Source organism: Suricata suricatta, chromosome 8, assembly GCF_006229205.1.
Source record: "Suricata suricatta isolate VVHF042 chromosome 8, meerkat_22Aug2017_6uvM2_HiC, whole genome shotgun sequence".
NCBI classification, from domain to species: domain Eukaryota; kingdom Metazoa; phylum Chordata; class Mammalia; order Carnivora; family Herpestidae; genus Suricata; species Suricata suricatta.
The window spans coordinates 21,846,910-21,872,053 of NC_043707.1; the positions used below are offsets into that span (position 1 = coordinate 21,846,910).

The following is a 25,144-nucleotide window of genomic DNA, read 5'->3' on the forward strand; positions in this document are numbered from 1 at the left end:
AGCTTGTGGAGGGAGGGAGCAAGTGGAGGGCGCTCGCCAATCAGTAAGAAGAGAATGCGCAAGCGCAATAGATTTCCCTGCGTCCTCCCTTCAAAGTGGCTGGCATGAGGCCCTTAAGGCCAGCGAATGTGAGTGCGGTGTCAGTTGCCACGGGAACTGTTTACTTGGCCAATCACCGAGAGAAAGAGGAGGTGTTCAGAAAGAAACCAAAAGGGACCCAAGAGGCGGGACAAAGCGCGACCAATAGAAACAGGAAATGAAGTTTCGCCACATCCGGCATTGCCTGCGGCGCTTGCGCCCTGGATTGAGGAGGCCGGTGACGTCCGGTGAAGTCCAAGATGGCGCTAGGCTGATCCTGCTGCAGGTGAGGGGCCCGGGGCTGGCGGAGGCGGGACGCAGCAGGTGTGTGCGGGGGTGCTTGGGGTTGCGGAGCACTGGCAGCCTCCACATCTATGCTCTGTGTCTTCTGCAGGTGACGGGAGTGCCGCCTACGCCTGCCTGACGTCCCTCGGGAGAGCCTGCGCCGCTCCTCGTCCTCGCGGCCATGTCTGGACCCGGCAACAAACGCGCCGCCGGCGACGGGGGCTCAGGGCCCCCAGAGAAGAAGCTGAGCCGTGAAGAGAAGACCACAACCACGCTTATAGAGCCCATTCGTCTTGGGGGCATCTCTTCCACGGTTCGTGGCTTCTGCCCCAATGCTCACAACTTGCCAGACTCCCATCTCTGTTCTTCGACCAAATCGTCCTGAACTTTACTTCCAGTTCCCCAAGCTTGGCAGGGTTCACTTTACAGAACACACTGTTGAAGGAAACGGAGGACACGACGTGTGCCTTCCCTTCACAGATAGGGGAATAGGTTCCCAGGAGCGTGTGACTTGTCAAAGACTTGAGAGTTAGAAAGAGGTAGAAGCAGAGCTCACAACCAAGATGCTTTCTCTGTGGGTGTCTGAGCCCCTTTAAATTCTGTTAGCGGTTAATCTGGGAATATTCTCTTTTCCATTCTGGTTGCTCTCCTTTTTCTCTATGATTGGTTTCTTGGATCCTGCTTGATTCTCTCCTTGGCCCTTTTGTTTTCCTTGGTAGGAGGAGATGGACCTGAAGGTTCTGCAGTTCAAGAACAAGAAACTAGCAGAACGGTTGGAACAGCGACAGGCTTGTGAAGATGAACTCCGAGAACGAATTGAGAAGCTGGAGAAGCGGCAGGCCACAGATGATGCCACACTCCTCATTGTCAATCGCTACTGGGCCCAGGTGGATGCCCCTCTGCCTTCCAAGACCCGGCCTTGATCCAGCTGCCAATCCTCAGACTCCTCTGCTGGGAAAAGAGTATCGTGCTGGGAAGCACCTGAGAGATTCATAACATTTTTGGTGCTTTCTTCCTTCAGCTGGATGAAACTGTGGAAGCCCTTCTCCGACACCATGAGAGCCAGGGGGAGCTGTCTTCAGGGACAGAGGCGCCTGGGACCCAGGAGGCACTGACACATGACGAGGCCCCTGTCACAGAGCCAGGGACATCGGAGCTGAGAGGTAGGACCAGAGTCCTAGGATCTGGGGAGCTTAGTTAAGTTCTGGGAAATGTCCTGAACAGGATGGAACTTTTATATCAGTCTCTCGAATTTCCCGCCAGCCTTCACGTTTGTTGTGTGCACACACAGACACACACAAACACACCTGATTTCATGTTTGGGTGGCAGAAGTGCAGTGGATAAGAACCCGGGCCCTGGGCTTTGGAATCTGAGTGACTTGGTACATAGTATGTGTCATGTTTGATGCTCATTTACTTCAGAATCGTATTAATGCTGAGTACTGATAACAGTCTTGGAAGAGACAAAGATAGCCAGGAAGAAACATTGCCCTTGCCATCAGGGAGGAAGTGATTTTAAACCATAAGTAACAGGTACAGGGGCCCTTGTGAGGGAATTAGCATATGCGCACATGTGTGTAGTTCTAATTTAGATGGAGAAGGCTTCTCTGAAGAGTGATTTGGGAGCTCCGTGGCCTTGAGGAAATTACTTCTTTATCTCCCTGAAATAAAGTTGTTTGACTTTGATGACGAGGGTCCCAGGGTGTTGCAGGCATTGCATGTGTTGATGCCATGAGCTGGAGAGTGAAGGGCTCAGCCTGGAACATGGTATGGAGTGGTGGTAATTGCTGCTGTTATCCTCATGAAGGTCTGTCCATCCCTCGCAGAGCCCCTGCTAGTGCAGCTGCGGCCCCCTCTCAGCGAGCCAGCCTTGGCCTTTGTGGTGGCACTGGGCGCCAGCAGCAGCGAGGAGGTGGAGCTGCAGCTGCAGGGCCGGATGGAGTTCTCCAAGGCGGCTGTGTCCCGTGTCGTAGAGGCCTCAGACCGCCTGCAGCGCCGGGTGGAGGAGCTCTGTCAGCGAGTGTACAGCCGAGGTTAGTTCTTTCTTTGCCGTTGCACAGGCGTCTGTCCCCCATTTGCATCTTGATTGTATCCCCTCGATGCCCCAAGCCCAGAGGCAGCCATAATTCTCCAAGGAATAAATCAGCCACGTTCTCAGGGAAAGGGGTAGGTTGTAAATGGGCCTCTGGCTTCGATTCCTGGGGTTGAACTCTGCAGAGATGGGGGTGGGAGAGGAGTCGTCGATGCTTACGGGGCCACTGCTTTCCAGCTGGAGACCTCTTTGGAGCACTTTGCACAAATTGTGCGGCAGTTGCTGATCCACAAGGCATAGTGGCAAGTGCCCTGGCTTTGCAGGCTTCTCCCAGTCATAGGCCTGTCCTTCTAGCCTGGGCATGCTTGGTAAATGGGTCTCTTCTCTGAGCTGGTTTCCTCCTTTGTACAGTGGGGATAAAGACTCCTGGCTTTGTCATGAGAAATTGGCAAGACAGCTGGTGGATCACACTGGGCACTCAGAGAATGAATTAGTATTTTGCCTCATTGCCTTGGACTTCGCTCTTACCCGAGCCCTGCCTTCCCAGGGGACAGCGAGCCCCCCAGCGAGGTAGCTCGGGTGCGCACCCGAGAGCTGGGTCGTGAGAACCGGCGGCTGCAGGACTTGGCCACCCAGCTACAGGAGAAGCACCACCGCATCTCGTTGGAGGTGGGATTAAAACCAGGGCAGGGTTCGGGTTAGACGGGCACCCAGGTTCTCAGGGAGCCAAGTCCCCTGCTCTAAGCATCTGCCCTCTCGTCGTTTCCCCAGTACTCTGAGCTCCAGGATAAAGTGACATCAGCGGAGACCAAGGTGCTAGAGATGGAGACGACGGTGGAGGACCTGCAGTGGGACATCGAGAAGCTGCGCAAGCGTGAGCAGAAGCTCAATAAGCACCTGGCGGAGGCCTTGGAGCAGGTGGGGCCAGGGTGCTGGGTCAGATGGAGTCAGGGCTAGGTACTTGGAGTCCTTGCTTCTCTCCTCCACTCCCATCCGTCTGTCTCCACAGCTCAACTCTGGCTACTATGTGTCCGGGAGCTCCTCAGGCTTCCAGGGGGGCCAGATCACACTCAGCATGCAGAAGGTGAGCAGCCGCCATTCTTGCCAGCCCTCCCGTAACCTTTTATCCACCTTCCCTGTGCACGTTCCCTCAGAATTAAGGTAAAACCACCCACGTGGTCTTTGAGGTCCTTCACTGTACTCTTGCTGCTCTGTCTTGTTCGTTCGTTCATGTATTCGGTAAATGTCGTTGACCTCTAAGTGGTAGGGGCTGTGCTCAGAAGCAGGCACATCAGAGGACAAAACAGACAAAGATCAAAGTTTTTATGCAGTTGAGTTTCTCGTTGAGGGAGCAAATAAACACATGGTATGTAAGTGGCAATGAGTGTCTCAGAGAAAAAGGGTAGAAAAGAGACCAATGGGAGTATGTTGGAGTTGCCTGGCTTTCTTAGCCGGGTGGCTGCAGAAGGGCCTCCCTGAGAGGCCTCTCTGACTTCTTGGTCACTGCACGTTGTGTAGACGGTCACTGTTCCCTGTCAACTCTTTATTTCAGCTGCTGCTTCAGGTGTTTCAGGAAGGCTTCCCTGACTCCCTGTCAGCCTTGGTTGCCGGCACTGGCCGTGCAGTGTTTTCTCCCACTTACCTGGGAGCCCTTAGGAAAGTGTTTGGGTTTGGCCCGTCCCTGGGGCTTCAGAATCCAGCCTTGCCCCCGCGTGGTGGGGGCTGGGAGGGCAGCATGCATCCTGGCCTCGCCCTGCCTGCCACAGCCCCTCCCACTCCACAGTTTGAGATGCTGAACGCAGAGTTGGAGGAAAACCAGGAATTGGCCAACAGCCGGATGGCAGAGCTGGAGAAGCTACAGGCCGAGCTTCAGGGAGCTGTGCGGACCAATGAGCGCCTCAAGGTGGGCTGTGTTTAGAGCTGGGAGGGCCTGAGCCTGCCAGGCCCGTGGCTGGGCCCTGAATCCTTCTGCTGATCTCTTCTGGGCACCTTGCGCCTAGGTGGCCCTGCGGAGCCTTCCTGAGGAGGTGGTGCGGGAAACGGGGGAGTACCGGATGCTGCAGGCCCAGTTCTCACTGCTCTACAATGAGTCTCTGCAAGTGAAGACCCAGCTCGATGAGGCCCGGGGGCTGCTGCTGGCTACCAAGAATTCCCATCTGAGACACATTGAGCACATGGAGGTATAGACCTGGAACAGGACCTTAGGGTCGAGGCATTTTGGCCTTTTGAGGTCCTGTGTGCTGCCAGGCATCCCTTGGGAATAAAGTCTTCCTAAGTCACTGAAGCCTTAGGGGGGTGGGGGGTGGGGGGTGGGGGCAAGGGGTTTGCCAGGGGCTAGAGGGTTGTGTGAGTCCTTAACACCTCACCCTGCAGAGCGACGAGCTGGGGCTGCAGAAGAAGCTGCGCACAGAGGTCATCCAGCTGGAGGACACGCTGGCCCAGGTACGCAAGGAGTACGAGATGCTGCGCATCGAGTTTGAACAGAACCTGGCGGCCAACGAGCAGGCGGGTATGTGGTGAGGACAGGGTGGAGGTGGGGCCTTACCTGGGATTGCTGGTCCCCGGTGTAGGGCTGCTGCTTATCCAGGTGCAAGGGGTGAAGCCCCTTCCTTTTGCAGAGCCTCCTCTCCCTGGCCAAAACAGGGATCATAGCACTTGGCTCAAGGGCGCGGTGAGGGTCACAACCAGCTGAGGTGGCTGATGGAGCAGGCACAGCCAGAACAAGGTGTTGGCCCCGTCTGTGGTTCTCTGGCCTCACGGTGTCTCTCTCTCTCTCGGAGGTATTCGTTCATTTTACAAAGATGCATTAAACTCCGCCTAGAAGCCAGGCTTTGGGATTATGTCAGTGAACAAAATGCAAACAGTCTCTGCTGTAGTGGGGGAGGACAACAAAGTAAAAAACAGGTCGTGTAAGATAGTGGCAAGTATATCAAGAGAAATAAAGCCGAGGAGAAAGGGAGTGTTAGGAGATTGCAGTTTTGAATGGGGAGGTCAGAGGAACGAAACTCAGAAGGTGACGTTTACTTACAAATATGAAAGAAGCAGACTAGTTTACTTAGGTGAATGTTACAGTCAGGTGTTCCTTTGAAGGAAATTTGGGATACTAAAAGTCTGCATTAACAGGAATAAAATAAGATGGTGGTTCAAGAGTTTCCTTCCAAGTCTAGGTTATTCTGTTGATGAGATCACACTCCCTACAAGGCCTCAGTTTCCCTCTCCTTCACAGTGGGAGTGACGGCTTTGGCTCCTCTTCTCTCGCCATCGAGGAGCTGGGTTCTTAACCCAGAGGCCAGTCTGAGCCCTTATTTCTCAACTCTCTCGCAGGGCCCATCAACCGTGAGATGCGGCACCTGATTAGCAGCCTCCAGAACCATAACCACCAGCTAAAGGGGGATGCCCAACGGTACAAGCGGAAACTGCGGGAAGTGCAGGCTGAGATTGGCAAGGTGAGGAGGGGGCTGCCTGGGAAAAGCCTTGGCTAGACCCCAGTAAGCACGGTCTCACCCCAGCCCTCTTCTCTATCTTGGCAGCTCCGGGCCCAGGCCAGTGGCTCAACCCACTCCATCCCGAACCTGGGCCACCCAGAGGACTCTGGCCTCAGTGCCCCAACCCCAGGGAAAGAAGAGGGCGGGCCGGGCCCTGTCAATGCCCCTGACAGCAGAAAGGAGGTGGCTTCAGTACCTGGCGCCACCACTACTGCCTCCTCAGTGAAGAAGGAGGAGCTGGCCCCCTCTGAGGAAGATTCCCAGGCCCTTACTCCTGGGTCTCAGGGCCCTTCCTCCAGGAGCCGAGAACCTGAGGCCAGGCCCAAGCGGGAGCTTCGGGAGCGGGAAGGACCTGGCCTAGGACCCCCATCTGTAGCCTCGGCTCTCTCAAGAGCTGATCGGGAGAAGGCCAAGGTGGAGGAGGCCAAGAGGAAGGAGTCAGAACTCCTTAAAGGTCTCCGAGCAGAACTCAAGTGAGACTCTATTTCTGTCTCCTTCCCACTCCTTCCAAAGTGGCCTCCAGGCCCCGGTTGCCAAGCCTTCCTCTGGTGTTTCTCCAGGAAGGCCCAGGAAAGCCAGAAGGAGATGAAGCTGCTGCTGGACATGTACAAGTCAGCACCCAAGGAGCAGCGGGATAAGGTGCAGCTCATGGCAGCTGAACGCAAGGCCAAGGCTGAGGTGAGGGCAGGTAGGGCCCGTGGGACACACACGGGGGTTCCAACTAGAGCAGGGCCCTAGGTCAGCGGAAACGGTGAGGAGAGCTAGCTCTCTCGTTCTGGTGGCTGTAGGTCGATGAACTCCGAGGCCGGATCCGGGAATTGGAGGAGAGGGACCGAAGGGAGAGCAAGAAGATTGCTGATGAGGACGCCCTGCGGCGCATTCGGCAAGCCGAGGAACAGATCGAACACCTGCAGCGCAAGTTGGGTGCTACCAAGCAGGTGTGACACCCTTGCGGTCCCCTGCTTCCGAATAGTGGGATTCCCTTAACTCCTTGGGGGGTACTTCTAGCAGATGGTCTGGGATCACTCGGTGGTCAGCCCTGTTTTCCTGTGGTTTCCCCATAACTGTGCCCACCGTCTGTATTCCATCTTGCCCCTGTCCACCTGCTGCAGGAAGAAGAGGCTCTGCTGTCGGAGATGGATGTGACGGGCCAGGCTTTTGAGGACATGCAGGAGCAAAATGGGAGGCTGCTGCAGCAGTTACGGGAGAAGGATGATGCCAACTTTAAGTTGATGTCAGAACGGATCAAGGCCAACCAGATTCACAAGCTACTGCGGGAGGAGAAGGATGAGCTGGGCGAGCAAGTTCTTGGCCTCAAGTCCCAGGTATGGCAGCCCTGGGCTTGTAAGGTGGAGCTGCAGAGGTGCCAGCCCCGCAGCACTGAGTCCCCACCCCTGACCTCAGGTGGATGCCCAGCTGCTGACCGTGCAGAAGCTGGAGGAGAAAGAGCGGGCCCTGCAGGGCAGCCTCGGGGGTGTAGAGAAGGAGCTGACGCTGCGCAGCCAAGCCCTGGAGCTCAACAAGAGGAAGGTGAGGCTGGTTCCGAGGGCAGAAAGCATCCTAGGATGGTGGCTCACAGCCGAAGGCCTGCTCTGCCTCCTCTCCCAGCCCAGCTCACGTCTCTGGTTCTTACTGTGTTCTAGTCCCTGCACTGAGGCCGCTCTGTTTTGGGTTGCATTTTGGTCTCACAGCAATTGTAACACAGTGTTGTTGTTATCTATTTTTCATAACTAAGGAAACTGAGGCTCAGGGAGGGCAACTGACTTGCTCAAGGAAGAGTGGACCTGAAATTGGACCTTGGATCTCCTTGGCTCCAGAACATACTTCTTTTTTTTTTTTTTTTTTTAGAGAGAGAGCACATGAGCAGGGGAGAGTGGCAGAAGGTGGGGGGAAGAGAGAGAATCTTTAAGCAGGCTTCATGCTCAGCACAGAGCCTTATGTGGGGCTCAATCCCTTGACCCTGGCATCGTGACCTGAGCCAAAATCAAGTCCAACACTCAACTGACTGAGCCACCCAGCCGCCCCCAGAACTCACGTCTTGAGCACTAAGTGGTTGTATGTAAAGTAGGGAGGCTGGTTCCTGTCGCACAGTTGGAGTCAATCTCAGGAATGTCTAGGTCGTGGGAAAGGCTTAATTAAGATCAATGTTAGTTTTATTTCGTTTCCCCTACTATGCTTTTTTTCCTCCTCATTTAATTCATTCATTAAAGCCCTATTATTCATTCTCTTGCTCTATGGCCCTGGCACTGAGTGCTGGAGAGAACCTAGAGTAAGAGGGTCCTACCGGAAGTGGGAACTTCGTTGTTGTTTTTTTTTTTTTTTTTTTTTACATTTTTATTTATTATTGAGAAACATAGACGGAGCATGAGCATGGGCATGGGAGGGGTAGAGAGAGGGGGAGACAAAGAATCTGAAGGAAGCTCTAGGCTCCAAGCTGTCAGCACAGAGCCTGACACGGGGCTCGAACTCACCGCAAGATTATGACCTGAGCCAAAGTCGGATGCTTCATCGACTGAGCCACCCAGGTGCGGGAACATCAGTCTTGAGGGCCAGAGATAGCCAAGTAGTCCCCCAGGTGAAATATGTTATTACAGATTCCAGTAAATCTTGTGAAAGAAACTAAGGTGCTGTGAAAGAAAAATAAGGGGCCTGTCTCAGGAACTGACATGTAACCTGAGGGCTGAGGGAGCCGCTGGACAGAAAGCTGTGTGCTGGGGATTTGGAGGGGAGAAGAGAGAAGAGCCCTGTGGAGGTTCAGAGACCGGAGAGTGTTATGCAGGTGAGGAAGTGAGTATGTCAGGAACTGCAGGCATAGACGGAGGTGAGGTGGAGAGGTCGGGAGGCAGGACGAGCTCCAGTGAAGATGCTGGACTTGATCCCAAGAGCAAGAATCACTGGAATGTTTGACAGGCATCTGTGGACCATGGCTCCACATGCCTGACTCCCCAGGCTCCGGCGAGCCCACCCTTTCCTGTTGCACCCACCTCAGGCTGTGGAAGCGGCCCAGCTGGCCGAGGACCTCAAGGTACAGCTGGAGCACGTACAGACGCGGCTGCGAGAGATCCAGCCTTGCCTGGCAGAGAGCCGGGCTGCTCGCGAGAAAGAGAGCTTCAACCTCAAGAGGGCTCAGGTGTGTGCACGGGGTATGGACAGGGTGGTTCAAGGTCACTGATGTGGCCTGGGGGCGGGCGGTTCAAGATGAGGACCTTTGCACTTACCCTAGCCCTTCTCCTGCCCCAGGAGGACATCTCACGACTGCGGCGCAAGTTGGAGAAGCAGAGGAAGGTGGAGGTTTACGCAGATGCCGATGAAATTCTCCAGGAGGAGATCAAGGAGTACAAGGTGGGGCTGTGGGGCTGAGTTGTGCCCCATCAACCCAGGAATCTTAGATGGGGATGGTGAGGGCTGTAGTGGATAGTCTGGGGAGCCCAGAAGTAAGGTTGGATAAAAAAGGTGAGCAGGGCCCTAGTTGTGGAGAATCAAACAGCTGGCGAATGTTGTACATGGGCTCATGCCAGGCACAGTGCCCGGCCGGGTGTGGGAGCATAGGAACTATCCCTAGTCTCTGCCTTCTTGAAACTGACCATCTGTTGAAGGAGGTAGCCAAGTATTCTGAGTGAGGAGCGATGTGATGGCAGACGCCAGAGGGGGCCACAGCAGCTCTGGGGGTTAGCAGATTTCCTGGAAGCAGTTGTCCTCCAAGGGAAACCTGAAGCATGAGGGTGGACCATGAGTAATGAGGACGAGAGGGTTCCAGCAAAGGGAGAGGCAGAAAGAGAGGCCCTTCACTGAGAGCGGTGTGCTGGAGCACAGGTTACTGGACAGCACAGTTGGAAGGCAGAATGTGGGTTTTGTGATGAGCAGGAAGGCTGGAGCTCTTAAACACCGTCAGATCCTGAAGGGTGCGGTGAGTCAAGATGAGATGGCTTGGCCTATCTTGTAGGCAGTGTGGGGACATAAAGGGGTTTCAAACCAGAGAGTGATGTGATTGGCTAGAGGAGGTAACAACCAGAGGCAGAGAAATCTGTTAAGCAGGTGCGGTCATTGAGGCAAAAACTGGTAGGGAGCTAGCCTAGGGTGTTAGAAACAAGTAGAAGAGTAGAAGAAACAAGAGTCAGGAGATAATTTAGGAGGCAGAAACACTTGAACCCAGGGTCGGATTGATTCATGGAGTGAGGGAGAGGGAGATACTGAGAGCTCCTGGGTTCCTGATTTGAGAAATTAGTGGCATGTGGTAAGACTAGAAAGACTTTAGAGGAGTAGGTGTTGGTGGACAGTGTTGTATCTCAAAGATGTTGAAAATGTGCCTGGGGGAGGCTGGCTAGGAACGCATCGGGGCAGAGGGACTGTCTGGATGATGGGGTTGGAGAGTTGTCAGCAGAGGCAGTGGTGGAAGCCAAATAGAACTGTGCTCACGAGGGAGCGCCTGTGGCATGGTGTGGGACAGGTCATTCTTTTCCTTTAGGAATCTCGAAGGTTAAATGATAAAGGAAGAGAAGCCTGCGGTTTGGCCTTAAAGGGGCAGGGGCAGCTGGGGAAGGCTGCAGGGAGGCAGAGGAGGGTTTCTCCTGAAAAGATGGACTTTGATGAGGATGGTTTGAGAGCTAGGGAAATGGTAACGCTGGGGCGTGGGCTGGGCTGGGCTTTCACGTGGGGCAGAGGGAGAATGTCGGGGAATGCTGAGTTGGGGGAGTTCCTGGAGTTGGGGGTGAGACCTGGTGGCCTGTGGAGGTTTCACTCTTCGTAGAGAAGAGTGAGTCCAGGGACCCAGTGGGATCTCTGGGCAGCACCAGGGGTGGGCCCAGCTGAGGGTGGAGATGGCAGATTTCTAGTGGTACTGCTGTGCCCAGCAGGTACAGATGAAGAGAAGGTAGACCATCAGCTCCAGTCAGGATTGGGCTTTTGCCAGAGAAGGCCAAAGGGACAAGAGATAAAGCCCCAAGGCAGGGGAGTCCCAGCTAAGTCTGTGGGTTATTGGCCTTTGAGGGTGGGGGCAGGGAGAGGGACATGTTGCCCGCTGGCTCCCACTGCCTGGGTGAGAATCTAGATTTTGCTGCTTTCTGGTTTTGAGACCTTGGCCTCTGAGCCTGTTTCCTCATTCGGAGAGTGCCCATCCCCACTTCTCAGGGCTATGGTGAGAGTTAGATGCAATCTGCTGTGTGGTGGGCTCAGCCTGGACCACCTCCCGCTGTCAGCTTGGGGTCTGGGGGCCATCAGGACTGTACCAAGCTGATGCCTTTGCCCGGCCCAGGCGCGGTTGACCTGCCCCTGCTGTAACACCCGCAAGAAGGATGCAGTCCTTACCAAGTGCTTCCACGTGTTCTGCTTCGAGTGTGTGCGGGGCCGCTATGAGGCCCGCCAGAGGAAGTGCCCCAAGTGCAACGCAGCCTTTGGTGCCCACGACTTCCACCGTGTCTACATCAGCTGAACCCGTAACTCAGGGGACTTTGGAACACCCGCGGACCCTGGGGGCTGTGCCTCCAGTCCCTCCCCACCCCACGTTCAGTGGCCCTTACCCTCCATTCCGGACCCTGGGGGCCCAGCCCCTCTCCACGGGGTCTCAGTGCATGCTAGTGGGAGTGAGATCTGCCGAGCTCAGTTCCCCCTTTTCTACACAGAGCTACAGCCTACGGGGCACCTGCCTTGCAGGAATGGTCTGCAGTGAGAGGCCTGAGGGCCCAGAGCGTTCAGCTGAGCTTCCTGGAAGCTGACCCTAATCCTTCTCTGGCTGTCTTGTGGGCCCATCCCTGTCTGAAGGGTGAAATCCCCCAGGTTGTGACCTCCCACCCAAGAGGAGGTTCACTACCGGCTTACACACCCACAAGTGAGTGAGCACCAGGGCTGGGCCAGTTTCCCCACCTCCTTAACTCTGGCCCAAGGAGACTTTTCTCTGCTTGGGTGGGGCTTCCCTCCTGTGGATTCCCTGGGCTCTTTGGTCTGACGCTTATTCTAAGGCCTGAAGGAGGTACCCCCACTCCCTGTGTGGGGGGGGGGGGCACTGTCCTCTTCTGGGAAACTTCTGGCTGTTGCAGTCACCTTGCCCTCATCTCAGGAGTGCTGAACCAAAATCATCAGTCTTTATTCTAATCAGCCTCCCCCCTGCCCATCTGTCTCTCTCCCAAGCCCACTTACCCCACCTCATGCTTCCCAAGACTCCACTGGGTCTCCAGCTCTAACCCTGCTTTCATCCTGATGGCCTTAACTTCGTGGAGGCATTATTTCCCAGGAGGGGAAGGGACAGACTAGCAGCTGGGCCAACTTCCAATCATTCCAGGTAGAGGAGCTTCATCTAACACCCTGTGACTGAGCCTGTCCCCATGATGCTTCCTGTGCTGCCTGCCAAGCAAACCCCCCTGGTTGTGAAGGCGGCAGGCAGGGGCCTGGAAGGTGGAGCTGCTGACAGGTGCAAGGGTCCATTCAGACCCACAGGCCCTGCTCTAGAGATGTCTTGTATAGGCTGTTAATTGTTATGAATAAACATCCAACCCTCAGCCTACAGTCCAAGTAGCCAGGCTTCCTGCCCTAAACGTGGTCCCAGATTTTAGCTGCTACACTTCCGGTGCTGTCCTGGCTGGCATATGAACCCCAAGGGCCTGTAGAGACCTCGCCTTTCCCACCCCCAGCATCTAGTTACATTTGGATTTGGATCTACCGTCTCGGATCCTAAACTGGGCTCGCGGGAGGAGCATGTCTGCAGTGAGAAAGTATCGTCCTCCATCGTCACCAGCCTGCCCCTCCTGCTCCCAAGGCGAAGGGCTGACCCTCCCATGATCCCAGCGTCCCAGTCCGCCCAGTCTCCACGCGCTCGCCACGCCCCTCGCAATAATTGTCCGCAGGGGTGCTGGGAACCTCGTGTTGCATCCTGGGAAATGTAGTTCCTTAGCCAGCACCTGATACCTAGGGCCTCAGTGGGGAGCCGGTTCTAGGTTGAACGGCCAAACGCAAGCCTCGGCCGCATCTGCGGGCTGTCCCTCCCCAACGGCCTCACCCACCCCTCCTCTCGGGCAGACAGATCAGAGCAGCGCAGCAGATGACTTCATTGCAACTTTCCGTGGCTGCTGGCCGTGTTCTCTGAAATCGTGTGTCGATTGGCGTCTGTGAGGTCCGCGGCTGGAGCCATGGCTGTGGCTGGGCCCGCGCCCGGGCCGATGCTGACTGGGCTGGGTGCCGGAATTGGGTGCGGGGTGACAGAGGCCGCCGGGGGCTTGGCAGTGGTCGCGTCTTCGCGGGGGCTCGCGGCCTTGTCAGCCTCTGGGCCCCTCCTGGCGTCCAGGGTTTCGGCGGGGCTGCAGCGGCTGGACCAGGTCGGACTGGAGACGGAGACGCGGGCCACAGTGACTTCCGGCGCTGGGCTGGCCGCGGTGGGCACACTGGCCGAGACCCGGGCTGTGGTGGGGGATGACATCGGGCCGCCCAGGAAGTGTTCGCCACCCAGGGGCAGCGGACGCCGGGATGGGAAAAACGCAGCATATTGCATCATAGAGACGCGGGCCAGCCCTGAGACAAGGGCTGCGCCCGGAAGCGTTCGGGGTCCGCCAATCCTCTGTGCGCACTACCCTCTTTCCCAGGGGTCACCTCCACACGGGTTCTGTAAATACGTGTAACTACACATCGTACCAAAAGTCTCTTCTTGACGGGTCTCCATACCCAGAGAAGTAAAAACTCTTTGTGACTCTTCATATCTAAAAGTAGGTATCACACCCTTGCTGAAGCCCAACGTGTGGTGGGCTAAAGATGCCAGGGTTTCAGTGGCAGGAGGAAGCCCTGATGTGGTGGGAGGAACAGAGTATTCCCCATAAATGCTGGTTTGCCATAAGTCTGTCCAGTGCTGGGAAGCTGTTTTAGGGGCTGGTCAGGTCTCTCCACTCAGAAGGTTTGACCCCTTACAACTCCCAGTAGCCCCAGTGGCTTCAGTGGCTGTGAAACCTCGGGCCCCTGGGATGGGCAGGCCACAGTTCCTCCTGAACCAACACTGACTTTAGCTGGCCTCGTGTGGGTGTGCAGATGTTGGCCTCAGTGGGGAAGATGCCTGTTTTAACCAGAACTGGGGCTACTTTGTGATTGGCTACAGGGTCCAGTGGAGCATTTGACACTAACCACTCTCTTTAAACTAACCTTGGACCTGTGGTGCTACACTGTTCTGATTGTCCTTATACTTAGTCTTGTGCTGGTCCTGTTCCTCCACCCCTAAGCTACATCCTGTCCTCTCTCTGCCACTCTTCCTGTGTGTTTGTCCATGGCTTTGGCTACAGCTAAGCTGCTAAGACCCAATCCTCCAGCCCAGTTCTCTTTCCTGAGCTCCAGACCTAGAAAACCACCACCACTGGTTGGGGGGGGGGGGTAAGGCATGTCACTCTCCTCAAACTCTCTTTCAGAATCTCCCAGTGGTGCTCTATCCCGAGTTTCCTCAAACAAGATGCTCTACACTCTGGGCTGTGTTCTCTACGTTAATCTCTACCCATGTGATTGAACTGCCCGCTCCCTGCCACGCACCTGTTACATACTCTCCATCCGACACCGCCCCGTCCCCCGCCCCATCCCCTACTCTCATGCCTCAGGTCACTTCCTCCAGCCAGTTTCCTGACCTGTTGTGGCAGGCACCGTGTCTGGGTCCACAGGCCCTTCTGCTAAGTCTCTGAACCAATCACTGTGTTCCAGTGCCTGTTCTTTCCCCCAAATCCCCTCACTTTACTGAAGATCCTGTGCTGGAACCAGGGCAGGGAACACAATGCAGGAAAGCCTTCACTCCTCCCTTACCTACTACTCCACACCTTGCTTTCTTGATGGGGAAAGGGGATGGCGAGACAGTAAGCCTGCCCTTGGAGTCCAGGTCAGAGAGGCAATGGAGAAAGTGAAGAGAGAGCTTCTTGGCTGGGGCAGGAGGCTCCCTGCAGGCTGAGGCAGAGGCAGGCTACAGGTTAGAGCAAGTGTTGACCTCAGGTGGCTGCTCAGGGGGCCACGGCCAGGCCTAGGCCAGGAGGTAGCACAGAGGCAAGCCAGGCATTGAAGATTCATCAGAGCAGCCCCGCCTGGCCAGACAGTTTGGAGCCCATGCCAGGCCCGGGCAGGCCCAGTGCTGGGGGAGGAGAGGCTTGGTTGGGTGCAGAGCCTGCTCCTGGCCGTTCTGGTTTCCCTCACTGCCTTCCTGTGGGTCTTGGGCAAGTGGCTGCCCTTGTCTAAGCCTCTTCACACAATGAGGATTTATGGGCTACCTCTGAGGATGAGATGACAAGCCAGGTCTCCACCCGTGTCTCCTCAGGGTCTAGGAGGCTCTGGCCCAGAAGAGGGCTGACCAGGCCCTCAGCCAGCTTTTAGAACTAGAGCTTGGGGGCTTTCCCTTGTGGCAGTCTTGGGAGGAGCGCAGTTGTCGTGGTCAGAGAGGCCTCCCCAGGGCCGCACGGCTGGATGGGAGCCCGTCGGTGCCAGTCTCTCCAGGCAGCCACCTGGGAGTCACCATGGTATGCTCCTGCCAAAGCCAGGCACCAAGACCTGCTTTGGCTCCACCACCATCTCAGCACATTTCTCCCCCTTTCTCCCAAGGATATGGGTTTTAGAAACCCACAAAGCCTCTGGCTCCCACCCGCAAGCACTGGATAGGGATTTGAGGGCGTCTGAGTGAAGGGTGCAAGGGTGGCCTGGGCTGGGCTGAGCTTTTGAGATTACACGAGCCCTGGCTCTGGGAGAGGACGGGCTCCTTCAGCTCGCTCCAGGCTTGGAAGAGAAGACAGAAAACACCTGGGAAATCTTATTCCCTTTATTCTCTTCAACTAATCAACATGACCACCGGTGACACAACACTGTTATTGACACACAACACTCAAAAGTGGGGCCTCTCTTCACTCCACAGGGACAAGTCAGGTGAGTGGGGCTTCCCTAACGGGGGCAAAAGAGTCTGGGGGCTGCTCACCTGGGGAGCAGGTGTCCTGGAATCTCCCCTCTTGGCCGTGATGGTTTCACGGTTCCCCACCATTCAGGATTCATGCCCAATTCTTTTGAGTTCCCACATGACCTCCATTGCCATAGCAGTTTCAAGGTGCACCCTAAGCTCAGATCGATGTCCCCTCTCCCCCCTGCTTTCACCAGTGACTCTGTGACCTTGTCTGTTGGGCTCCTCCACCAGGGCACTTCTGAGGTCAGGCCTGCGTGGAGCTGGACAACAGGGTTTGGGGACACCATGCCTTCCGGACTAAGTTTTGGTGGGCAAGTGCCACGACCGACGCCTGAGCCTTTACCTAATCTGGTCAGAGAGACTCTGGACACTGCCACCTCCCCAGGCCAGCTCCCTGCTTAGTTCCTCCCGAGATGTAGCTCATCCTGGGAGGGAAGCACCTGGGTGAAGGCGTTGGGGCGGTGGGCCAGAGAGAACGGGTCACACCCCAGAGTGTTTCTGATTCTGCCCTTTCCTGCTATGAAACCCCAGACCCCACCTAATTGTGTCCACATCATCCATTCAGTACCGGAGCCGAGACCGCTGGCCCTCACCCATCCCTACAACATGCAGGCATCCTACTATGTATGCTACACCCTAGTCCTCAATTGGCCTATAGTTGGCCTTTGACCACACTGACCACCTCCCCTCCCCACCCCGGGACTGGCCCCTGAGTCCCAAAGGCTGCTCTCCAGGACTCTCCTGGAGACAGATTCCTTAGACCTGTTTCCAAGGGGCGCTGCTTCTAGCTTTACAAGGGGTTTGTCTCTACAACTGAAGTTTCTTTCTACTACCATCTTAACAAAAAATCTTTGACTTGGAGGATGGTCTCCTCCTCAGTCTCGTAAGGACACCCCCCTTTGTTGACGCTTCTGTCAGTAGAGATTCGGCAGCCAGGCTCCTTCTCCCCTCTCAGTAGTGCTTTCTGACCTGGCATTTGGGTGGGGTGGGGCTTTACACAGAGGGCAACAAGGGTCTCCCCACAATCGTCCAAGACCTGCCTTTCCATTCTCCCCAGCAGACCCGGGTTTTCCCTCTTGCAGTGTTCTAGATTTTGATCCTTTGAATTTAAGGTCATCCCTTGGGAGGGAGGGGCAGGAGAGCTGAAGGGTGAAGGGCTCTCACCGTTTGAGCTTTTGGGTAATGGAATTCGAGGTCTCTTCCACGGCTTTGAGGAATCCAGGCGCCCTCTCCAGGGATATGGCTCCTGAAGGGCCTCCTCACCCGGCATCTCAGTTCTGACTCCAGGACCACAGGGCGTTACTGGTGCCAACGTGGGGTCAGCGGGCACTTCCTTTGGACCCAACACTGGATGGAGTCCTCTCTAAGGGTTTCCAGGGTTAGGGTGTAGGGTTCTTGTTACAGATGTTTGACGCGTTTTCACTCAACCATTTTATAGGGCAGCAGTTGCTCTCCCCTGCCACGCACACCCAGTCACATTAGCGGGTCTGGCTGCATTAATGAAAGTGGAACCGTGCGGTGTGTGAGGACAGGAGATGGGCCTGGCTGGGGAGCGTGTTTCTCATCCTTCCATTTCCCTCTGCAGGTTGCTAAGGAGGAGAGGAGCCAAGTGGGTAAGATCTGGCCCCACCCAAGACCACAATCGGACTTCACAGAACTCCAAGCACCAGGGGGAGGAAGGTGGTCAGGCCTCCGTACGCTCTTCAGGGACCCATGGCCCAGTCTTGGGGGGGGTGTTCGGCCCCCCACCACTAGGTGGAGGCTGGCTCATCCCACCAGCAGCCTCGCTAGCAGCTCAGATGAAACAGGTTTAACAGCGGGTTGCTGGGTAATCAGCGCTCTATTCTGTCCACTCGCTGTTCCTCGTCGCCACAGAGAACCCACACACGACTCTCGTTGACTTGGAGGAAGGACGTGTAGGGAGGATTTAACCACACACAGGCCTTGAGTCTCTGAAGGGCTTTATTCTTTGGAGGTCGACTAGCAGCGGTTCCCCCTCTCCACTACGGATAGAATTCGAGGAAGTGAGCTGCCACAGCAGCGAGACTGGTGGCAGTTAGATTTCAGGAGAAACCTCCTGGCAGTGAGACCTGAGAATGGGCAGGAGGGCCCTCTGTCCCCGGAGGCCTCTCAGACTAGAAGTCCCCCGTCCTGGCTTGGGGGTGGGGGGTGGGGTGCGGCGGCCTGAGCTGGGATTGGCTTGCACTTGTAGCTTAACAAGCTCCCGGAAGCCGAGAGGACTGGGCAGCCCCGAGTTCCATCCACAGCTTTACCTTGGTTTGCTTTCCTCAAAGCACTAACAGCAATCCCCCTCCAGCTCTCTAACTTTTGTGGTGGTTTCCCAGTATTCTTAAAGTTTCTGTGCACCCCAAATCTCAGCCTTTAAAAAGGCTTGACATCACTTTTTTTTCCATCCCCATGTTTGCATCCTTCCCAATAAGGAATTCCATGGGCCTCTTCCTCTAACAATCGCCTAAGATGGGCCTCAAATCCCAAGGAACCCCCAGCGGGGCAAGCTGGACCCGCTCTTCCTAGTTTCTGGGGTCGTTTCTTCTCCATGGGCCTGGGGGCTCCTCACCACTTCTTGTCGCCTCTCCCCACACTAGTCCCCCAGCTGAGCGTTTTCCTCAGTGTCATTGTCCAAGGCTTCTGGGAGAGAGGCTCCCTCCCGTACTCCAGGGGGATAGAACACTGTGGAACAAGTTCATGGGAGGCTCTCCTACACCCTCTGAGGGTCACTCCCCTCGAGTCAATGCCATTGGATTCCCTGCACTTCCCCGACCCTATAGTTTCACAAGGATTTTAATACAGTTTTATAGGGTTGTCTAGAGACATATTGGGACCTCTTCCTACAATTAATAGGGCTTTTATCCACTATGGTTTATAGGGTTTTTTTTTCTGCTACAGACTTAAAGGACTTTTTTTTCCTACATATTTATAGGGTTTCTAACCCAACAGTTTTTCTCTACTGCCTCTTATAAGTGGTTCCCACCAACAATTTTATAGGGTTTCTCATCACTGATGTAAAAGCACTATTTTTACCCAGGGTTCTTTCTCCTCCTCTACAATCTGATAGGGTTTTCCTCCTTTCCCCACATAACTTCTGGGGGGGGGGTGGATCCAGCATTCCTCTCAGGAGAGAGAGGCCCCTGGTCTCCAGACTTTGTTTCACAAGGTGACCCCTGGGTGGCAGCTCCTATGGAGGAGGAGGGCAGCGACTTCTGTGAAGCCATCTCCACACTCAGGGCACAAATAGGGCTTTTCTCCCGAGAGGATCTCGGGATTTTCCCCGTCCCCGTGGCTGCCGCTCCCTGTGGGGGTGGGGGCCTCTCCCTCATCTTCCTGGCTTGTGGGCAGGGTGGCTGGCTCTGGAAGGGGGTCCTCGGGTGTGGGTGACTTTGCTTGGGGGTGGGTCTCCTGGTGCTGGGCGAGGGCCAGGTGATCGAGAAAGGAGGCCCCACAATCTGAGCAGCTGTAGGGCCTGGCCCCCAGAGGGCTCCTGAGGTGCTCCAGGAGGACAGAAGAGCTCTTCCCCAGCTCTGGACTCTTCTGGGATTTCCCACCTGCATGGACTTTCTGGTGCAACAGCAGCTCAGAGCTGAGGCCAAAGCTTTTTTTGCATTCAGGGCATTTAAAGGGCTTTCCGCTTAGAAAGGGACTGGGCCCTGCCCCTTCCCCTAGACCAATCCTATAATCAGGAAAGAGAAAGGGCTTTTCGTTGCCGTGGGTGAGCTGATGTCGGAGGAGCACAGCCCGATCCAGAAAACTTTCTCCACAGTGAGAACAAATGTAGGACTTGGAGGAGAGCAGGCCCAGCCTTTGGCCAAAGCTCTCCTGCCCTTCAGGCGTTTTAAAGGGCTGTCCCGGGGGTTCAGCTCTGCCCTCGGCAGCCCCCGGATAGGAATTTCCTCCGAAAGGGAGCCTGGGGGGTCGGAACTGAGGCGCCTTGGGGGCTGGGTGTGCCATGAGGCCATCTGCGTTTTTGTAGGGGTTTTCTCCAATATGAATGCGCTGATGCTGCATGAAAATGCCCTCATCGTTGAATCCCTTTCCGCAGACGAGACACTTGTGTGGTTTGGCTCCGGGGGGTGGCGTCATCAGGGCGGGGTCACCCAGCCCCAGCAGGGCGTCGCCCTGCGCTCTCCGGGCTGGGGTCTTGCCCCTTTCGTGGACCACCCGGTGCTGCTCCAGCTCGTGCGCCTCCAGAAACGCCTTCCCGCAGTCGGAGCACACGAACAGGTTCTCGTCCATGTGCGTGCGCACGTGCGTGATGAGGTTGGAGCTCTGGCTGAAGCTCTTGCCGCACTCGGGGCACTTGTAGGGCTTCTCGCCCGTGTGCGTGCGGCGGTGCTGGATGAGGTGGGAGCTGCGGATGAAGCTCTTGCCGCAGTCGGAGCACTTGTAGGGCTTCTCGCCCGTGTGGATGCGCTGGTGGCGGATGAGCGTGGAGCTCATGATGAAGCTCTTGCCGCAGTCGGCGCAGATGTAGGGCCGCTCGCCGCGGTGGATGCGCTGGTGGTTGATGAGGTTGGAGCTAACGCTGAAGCTCTTGCCGCATTCGGGGCACTTGTATGGCCGCTCGCCCGTGTGCGTGCGCTGGTGCCGCAGCAGCGTGGCGCTCAGCGTGAACGTCTTGCCGCACACCGGGCACTTGAAGGGGTCCTCGCGCAGGTGAGTCCGCTGGTGCTTGATGAGCGTGGAGCTGTGGCCGAAGCTCTTGCCGCACTCCAGGCACTCGTAGGGCTTCTCGCCGGTGTGCGTGCGCTGGTGCTGGGTCAGCTCCGAGCTCTGGATGAAGCTCTTGCCGCACTCGGTGCAGCGGTAGGGCTTCTCGCCCGCGTGGATCTTCTGGTGCTTGAGGAGGTTGTGGTTCTGGCCGAAGCGCTTGCCGCACTCGGGGCACTTGTAGGGCTTCTCGCCCGTGTGCGTGGCCTGGTGCTGGATGAGGTCCGAGCTGCGGTAGAAGGCGCGCCGGCACTCGCCGCACTTGTACGGCTTCTCGCCCGTGTGCGAGCGCTGGTGCTTGATGAGGTTGGTGCTCTGCGTGAAGGCCTTCTCGCACTCCGTGCACTTGTACGGCTTCTCGCCCGTGTGCGTGCGCTGGTGCTGCACCAGGTTGGAGCTCCAGCTGAAGCACTTGCCGCAGTCGGGGCACTTGTACGGCTTCTCGCCCGTGTGCGTGCGCTGGTGCTGCACCAGGTGCGAGCTCTGCGTGAAGCTCTTGCCGCACTCCGAGCAGGTGTTGGGCCGCTCGCCCGTGTGGATGCGCTGGTGGCGCAGCAGCTTGGACCACTGGCTGAAGCTCTTGCCGCACTCGTTGCAGATGTAGGGCTTCTCGGCCCCCGAAGGGCGGCCCTGCACCAGCTCGCGCAGGCTGGGCTCGCTGGCCGGGACCACCGGGGGGCTGTTCCACGTGGTCAGAGTCCCCCACTGCCAGCTGGCCTCACAGGCCTTGGTCCAGTCCGAGGGGGTGGGGACTACCTCGGGGGCGGGGGGGTTCAGGGGGGTCTGGTGGTCCAAGGGGTCGAGGCGACCCGGTGAGGTCGGGGGGTCCCCGGGGACTGCGGGATCCTGGGAAGGTCTCTCCAGGGGCATCTCTGATGGGTCCTTGAATTCTGGACTCTGAGCTGGATCTCCCAGGATGACCTCCTCCCCAGAACTTTCCTGCTGAGGGCTCTCCTCTTCGTTCCCACTCTCGGCACCTACAGAGAGAAAGGGAGTCTCCAGCCCCCATCTCCTTTCAGAACGCGGGGTGGGGTCTCTCTTCCCTCCCCTGGGTGTCCCCCAGAGTCTGGGCCCCTCCCTGAAGTGGGGCCACTGTCTTGTCAGGACTGCAGTCCCTTCGTGCATCCCTCACCTCTGTGAGCATCGCTGGGGCTCTGTTCAGGACCCTGCAGATCTGGGCCCCACAGCACCGCCTCAGGCTCCATCCCAGAGCTCAGGACTGCCCAGAGTTCCAGGGACCCTGGTGGGGGCAGAGAGAGGAACACACAATGGAGCTGATCTGCTTTTCTTTACTCCCCGAGCCCGCACTTCTTCCCTGCCGGCCCTAGGCCTTATTACCTCAGCTTCCCACCTCCCCATTTTTCTGGGCCTCCGTTCTCACCGCCAGCCCTCTTCCCCTGCAGGCCTGCCTCCTGCTCCAGAGCTTCAGCTCACAACTAAGCCAGTAGGTGAACTTAAGAGTGTAATTAAAAGCTCATCAGTCGTAACCCTTTGAACCCAGACTGGGGGCTAGAGAAGTATCTGACACCTACGGGGAAGGAGGCACTCACCCCACCGCTCTGATGCCCAGAGGCTGGGAAACCTGTTATTTTGCTAATCAGAGAAAGCTCATTAAGACTCTAATTTTCCTCCTTAATGGGGCTGCTAATTGGGACCAATAAACTTTCCTTATGAGCCCAGAAAACTGACAGTGCCTGGAACACTTGAGGAATTAAAAACAACAACAACAAAAAAAAAACAACAATCAGATTTCCCTGAGGGGACAGGGCCTCTCCAAAAGGACTGGGGCATTTCCTCCGGTTAGTTATGTTAGTTATCTTTATCCTAACGCTGGAAGGCCAAGCAGCAGGGGGTGGGGGTGGGGTGGGGGAGCAGTTTAAAGCCATGGAGGGCACGGAGGGGGCTTCTACAGGCAGGACCTTGAGAGGGAAGTGGAAAGGAAAAAGAAGGGACAAGTGTGTGGAGGGTGCCCAGCAGCTGACGCGGTGTCTGTGGTGTCCCAATCCTCCCCATGGGCCTGCGGGAGGAATTGGGTTGTCCATTTTACAGATCAGGAAATCAACACGCAGGGAGATTTCTCCAAGGTCACAGGCTGAGAAGTGGCAGCGCTAAGACCAGAAATGCAAGCTTCTGTGTCTGGCTTGCCCTGGCAGAGAGGGAGATGACCTTGAGAGTCACGTGAAACTCGTAAATGTGGGCTGCTGGCAGGAGCCGGTGATGAAGACAGCTCAGACAGAACGTGCTGGCCATGAGATGTAGAAATTCCCAGGACCGAGAGGTTTCCGTGGCTTGCTGGATCCAGTGACTAGGCCTGACAATCTGCACCTGTGACCTCAAAACAGTAGTCCCCCTCGAAGCCTGCCATTATCACGCCCATCCTGGCACCCCTTCTTCTAGTTCATTTTTTTCTGTTTTGTTGTTGCCGTATCCCATGCGTAGAATGGGATAAACAGACATAAAGAGACGCTAGCTAAATTTTGTTGAATGTACGAAGGTGAATGAATGAGATGCCCCTTCTTCCTGGAAAACCTGTGCGGTCTAATGCCTTTGCATTAGACAAACTGCAATTTGCAAGGGGGTGGCAGCAAAGGAACAGGAGTCCAGCGTGGCCTCCAGGTAAAACATAGCTAGCTACCACTCTAAAAAGGGTGATAGGATCCAGGATGAGGGAAGAAGGGCGGGGGAGCTAAATTCTAGGTTCCTGCAATGTTTAGAGCCTGAACAGAGTCCCTGGGGAGGGTGGGGGCTTTGGGTGGCTGTTTGGGAGGGGCACTGTGTGTATGGGGACACTGGTGCAAGAAGAGGAAGCAGCTGGGGGACAAGCAAAGTGGACCAGGAGTTAGCAGGACCCTGCCAAACAGCAGGAGGAGAGATGGGAGTTAGATTTTGGGAAGGAAATTAATTTCTTCATCTCTGCAGCAACGTAGGCTATGAGAATGCCCCCTCCCCCATCCGGCAGTGTCTTTGGAGTGGTGGAAGCGAGGGGCCTCCGCGGAGCTGGGGGCTGCCTATTCTGCAGAGGCCTGCCGTGCTCGCCTAGGACAGGTAAGAGCTCATGTACCTTGAATGTCCCGAGAAATTCAAGCTCAGCTGTCCAGAGCAGAAGGGAAAGGGTTAATGCCAAGGCCGCATGGAGTAGGAAAGTGGGAACACCGTGGGAGGCAAGAAGTGCTGAGAGCCCACCCAGGCCCAGGCCCCGGGGCACCGGCCTTGGACCTCGCTCCAGCCCAGCTGCAGAGGGAAGGAGGGAGGAAGGAAAGAAGCAGGAGGCTGCCTCACAGAGAGGTGTGGAGAGCGGCCCAGGGTGACCCTGACATGGAGGCAGCTGCGGGAATGCAGTCGCCCTGGCCTCGGCACCCCCCCCCCCCTTCCAACGCCCGCACCAACCCAGACCCTGGACTTCTGCTCGGGCGGGTCCCCGCGACCCTGTTCCGGCTCCCAGGCCGGAGCCCGGCATCCCGGCCTCCCCTGCCCACGGCCCCCCCCACCCCCCGGGATTCCGACGCTCCGCGGCGCCCCAGCCCGCCGGCGGCCCAATTCCCTCTTCCCAGAATGCTCACGCCCTCCCTCCCCTCCCCCACAGCCAGACCCTCGCGCTCTTCCCAGAATCCTCGGCCCCTCGCGGCCCCGGCCCGGCCCCCACCCCACCGGCGCCCAGGGCGGGGAGGGGGCGCAGGCCCGCGCGCCCTTGCCTCCCGTGCCCCATTGTTCCTGGCGACCGTCCCGGGCCCTCCGGGCCACCCCCCCAGGAACCCAGGCGTCCCCAACTCACGGCTCTGGGGTCTGGGGAAGGCCGGAAGGCAGAATCCAGCCCCAGGGGACTTAACCCCTTGAATGCCCTGCCTCGGGGGGCGGGCTGGACGCCGAGGACTCTAGGGTCCTTCTCAAGGGGTGATCCCAGGCTGAGGACCCGGGGACCAGTTCAGGGTGACTGGGACGGAGCAGGAAGTGACCCCAGCTTCCCGGGCCCCTCTAGCCTGGAGTCAGAGCATCAGCTCTATGGGATTTAACCCTTCGCCTCCCGCAGCCTGGGAAAAAAAGAGGACGGGGAGCAGAGAGGTGGCTGAGACGACTCCCCTCTCTGTGTCTCTAGCGGGAGAATCTCGAGGGAACCCAGATGCCAGTGGGGGTCTCCAGATTGCTGGCCACTCTCCATCTCAAAGGGACTCTGCCGGCCACTCCCAGAAAGCCCGATCTTGGAATTGGTGGCTGCTGGTCCCCTGGGGCCTGTCTTTGTTGGGACTCAGACCCAGGGATGGGGCTCAGATGCCTGGGTTGAGGGGTGGGAGCAGGGACTGGGTGGGCAGGTGTGGGAGGGAACATCCTACAGACTAAAAATGGCTTAAATGAAATCATAATTCAGGGCAACAAGAGGTTAGGCTGAGGGGAAAAGCGCGGCCGGGAGGGATTTCTAGCATGCTCCGTTCCCGTTAGCTCCCCTCAGAGCTGCCCTGGTGGCAGGAGGGAAATCAGTAGGGGGTTCCCTGACCATGGAGGGCCTTTTGCAGGAGAGACTTTTAAAAAACAGAACACGGGTGGCCTCGTAAGGCCCAGGTTACCTGGGCTCCCAGTTTTTAGAGGCTTCGTCTCATCCCTCCTCACCACAATCCGTGATCATCCCCATTTTACAGGAAAGGAAACTAAGACGTG

At 56.8% G+C, this 25,144-nt stretch overlaps 2 protein-coding genes across 6 annotated transcripts; one reads left to right on the forward strand and one right to left on the reverse strand.

Annotated features, from left to right (window-relative positions):
* Window positions 1-271: 271 nt before the first annotated feature.
* Window positions 272-17,878, forward strand: RNF40 (ring finger protein 40). Of its 3 annotated transcripts, none has more exons than XM_029947770.1 (20): window positions 272-364; window positions 473-676; window positions 1,083-1,250; window positions 1,385-1,526; window positions 2,190-2,396; window positions 2,943-3,064; window positions 3,167-3,313; window positions 3,405-3,479; window positions 4,179-4,298; window positions 4,396-4,575; window positions 4,769-4,904; window positions 5,720-5,841; window positions 5,926-6,353; window positions 6,441-6,558; window positions 6,669-6,818; window positions 6,993-7,205; window positions 7,285-7,410; window positions 8,870-9,010; window positions 9,121-9,222; window positions 17,355-17,878. In XM_029947770.1, exons 2-20 carry the CDS (start codon window positions 545-547, stop codon window positions 17,667-17,669), a joined length of 3,144 nt encoding a protein of 1,047 aa, XP_029803630.1. In that variant the 5' UTR covers window positions 272-364; window positions 473-544; the 3' UTR covers window positions 17,670-17,878. The 3 variants fall into 3 exon arrangements, 2 of the variants coding, with proteins under 2 accessions (XP_029803630.1, XP_029803629.1); XR_003911835.1 differs by lacking the exons at window positions 272-364; window positions 17,355-17,878 and adding exons at window positions 11,132-11,704; window positions 12,155-12,378 and having other exon boundaries at window positions 499-676; XM_029947769.1 differs by lacking the exons at window positions 272-364; window positions 17,355-17,878 and adding an exon at window positions 11,132-12,378 and having other exon boundaries at window positions 499-676.
* On the reverse strand, window positions 15,621-24,761 carry ZNF629 (zinc finger protein 629). Of its 3 annotated transcripts, none has more exons than XM_029947771.1 (3): window positions 24,267-24,761; window positions 21,627-21,734; window positions 15,621-21,471 (listed from the first exon to the last, which is right to left on the reverse strand). In XM_029947771.1, the coding sequence occupies exons 2-3, from the start codon at window positions 21,697-21,699 to the stop codon at window positions 18,938-18,940; spliced, it is 2,607 nt and encodes an 868-aa protein (XP_029803631.1). In that variant the 5' UTR covers window positions 21,700-21,734; window positions 24,267-24,761; the 3' UTR covers window positions 15,621-18,937. The 3 variants fall into 3 exon arrangements, with proteins under 3 accessions (XP_029803631.1, XP_029803633.1, XP_029803632.1); XM_029947773.1 differs by lacking the exon at window positions 24,267-24,761 and adding an exon at window positions 23,556-23,861; XM_029947772.1 differs by lacking the exon at window positions 24,267-24,761 and adding an exon at window positions 22,045-22,273.
* Window positions 24,762-25,144: the final 383 nt, after the last annotated feature.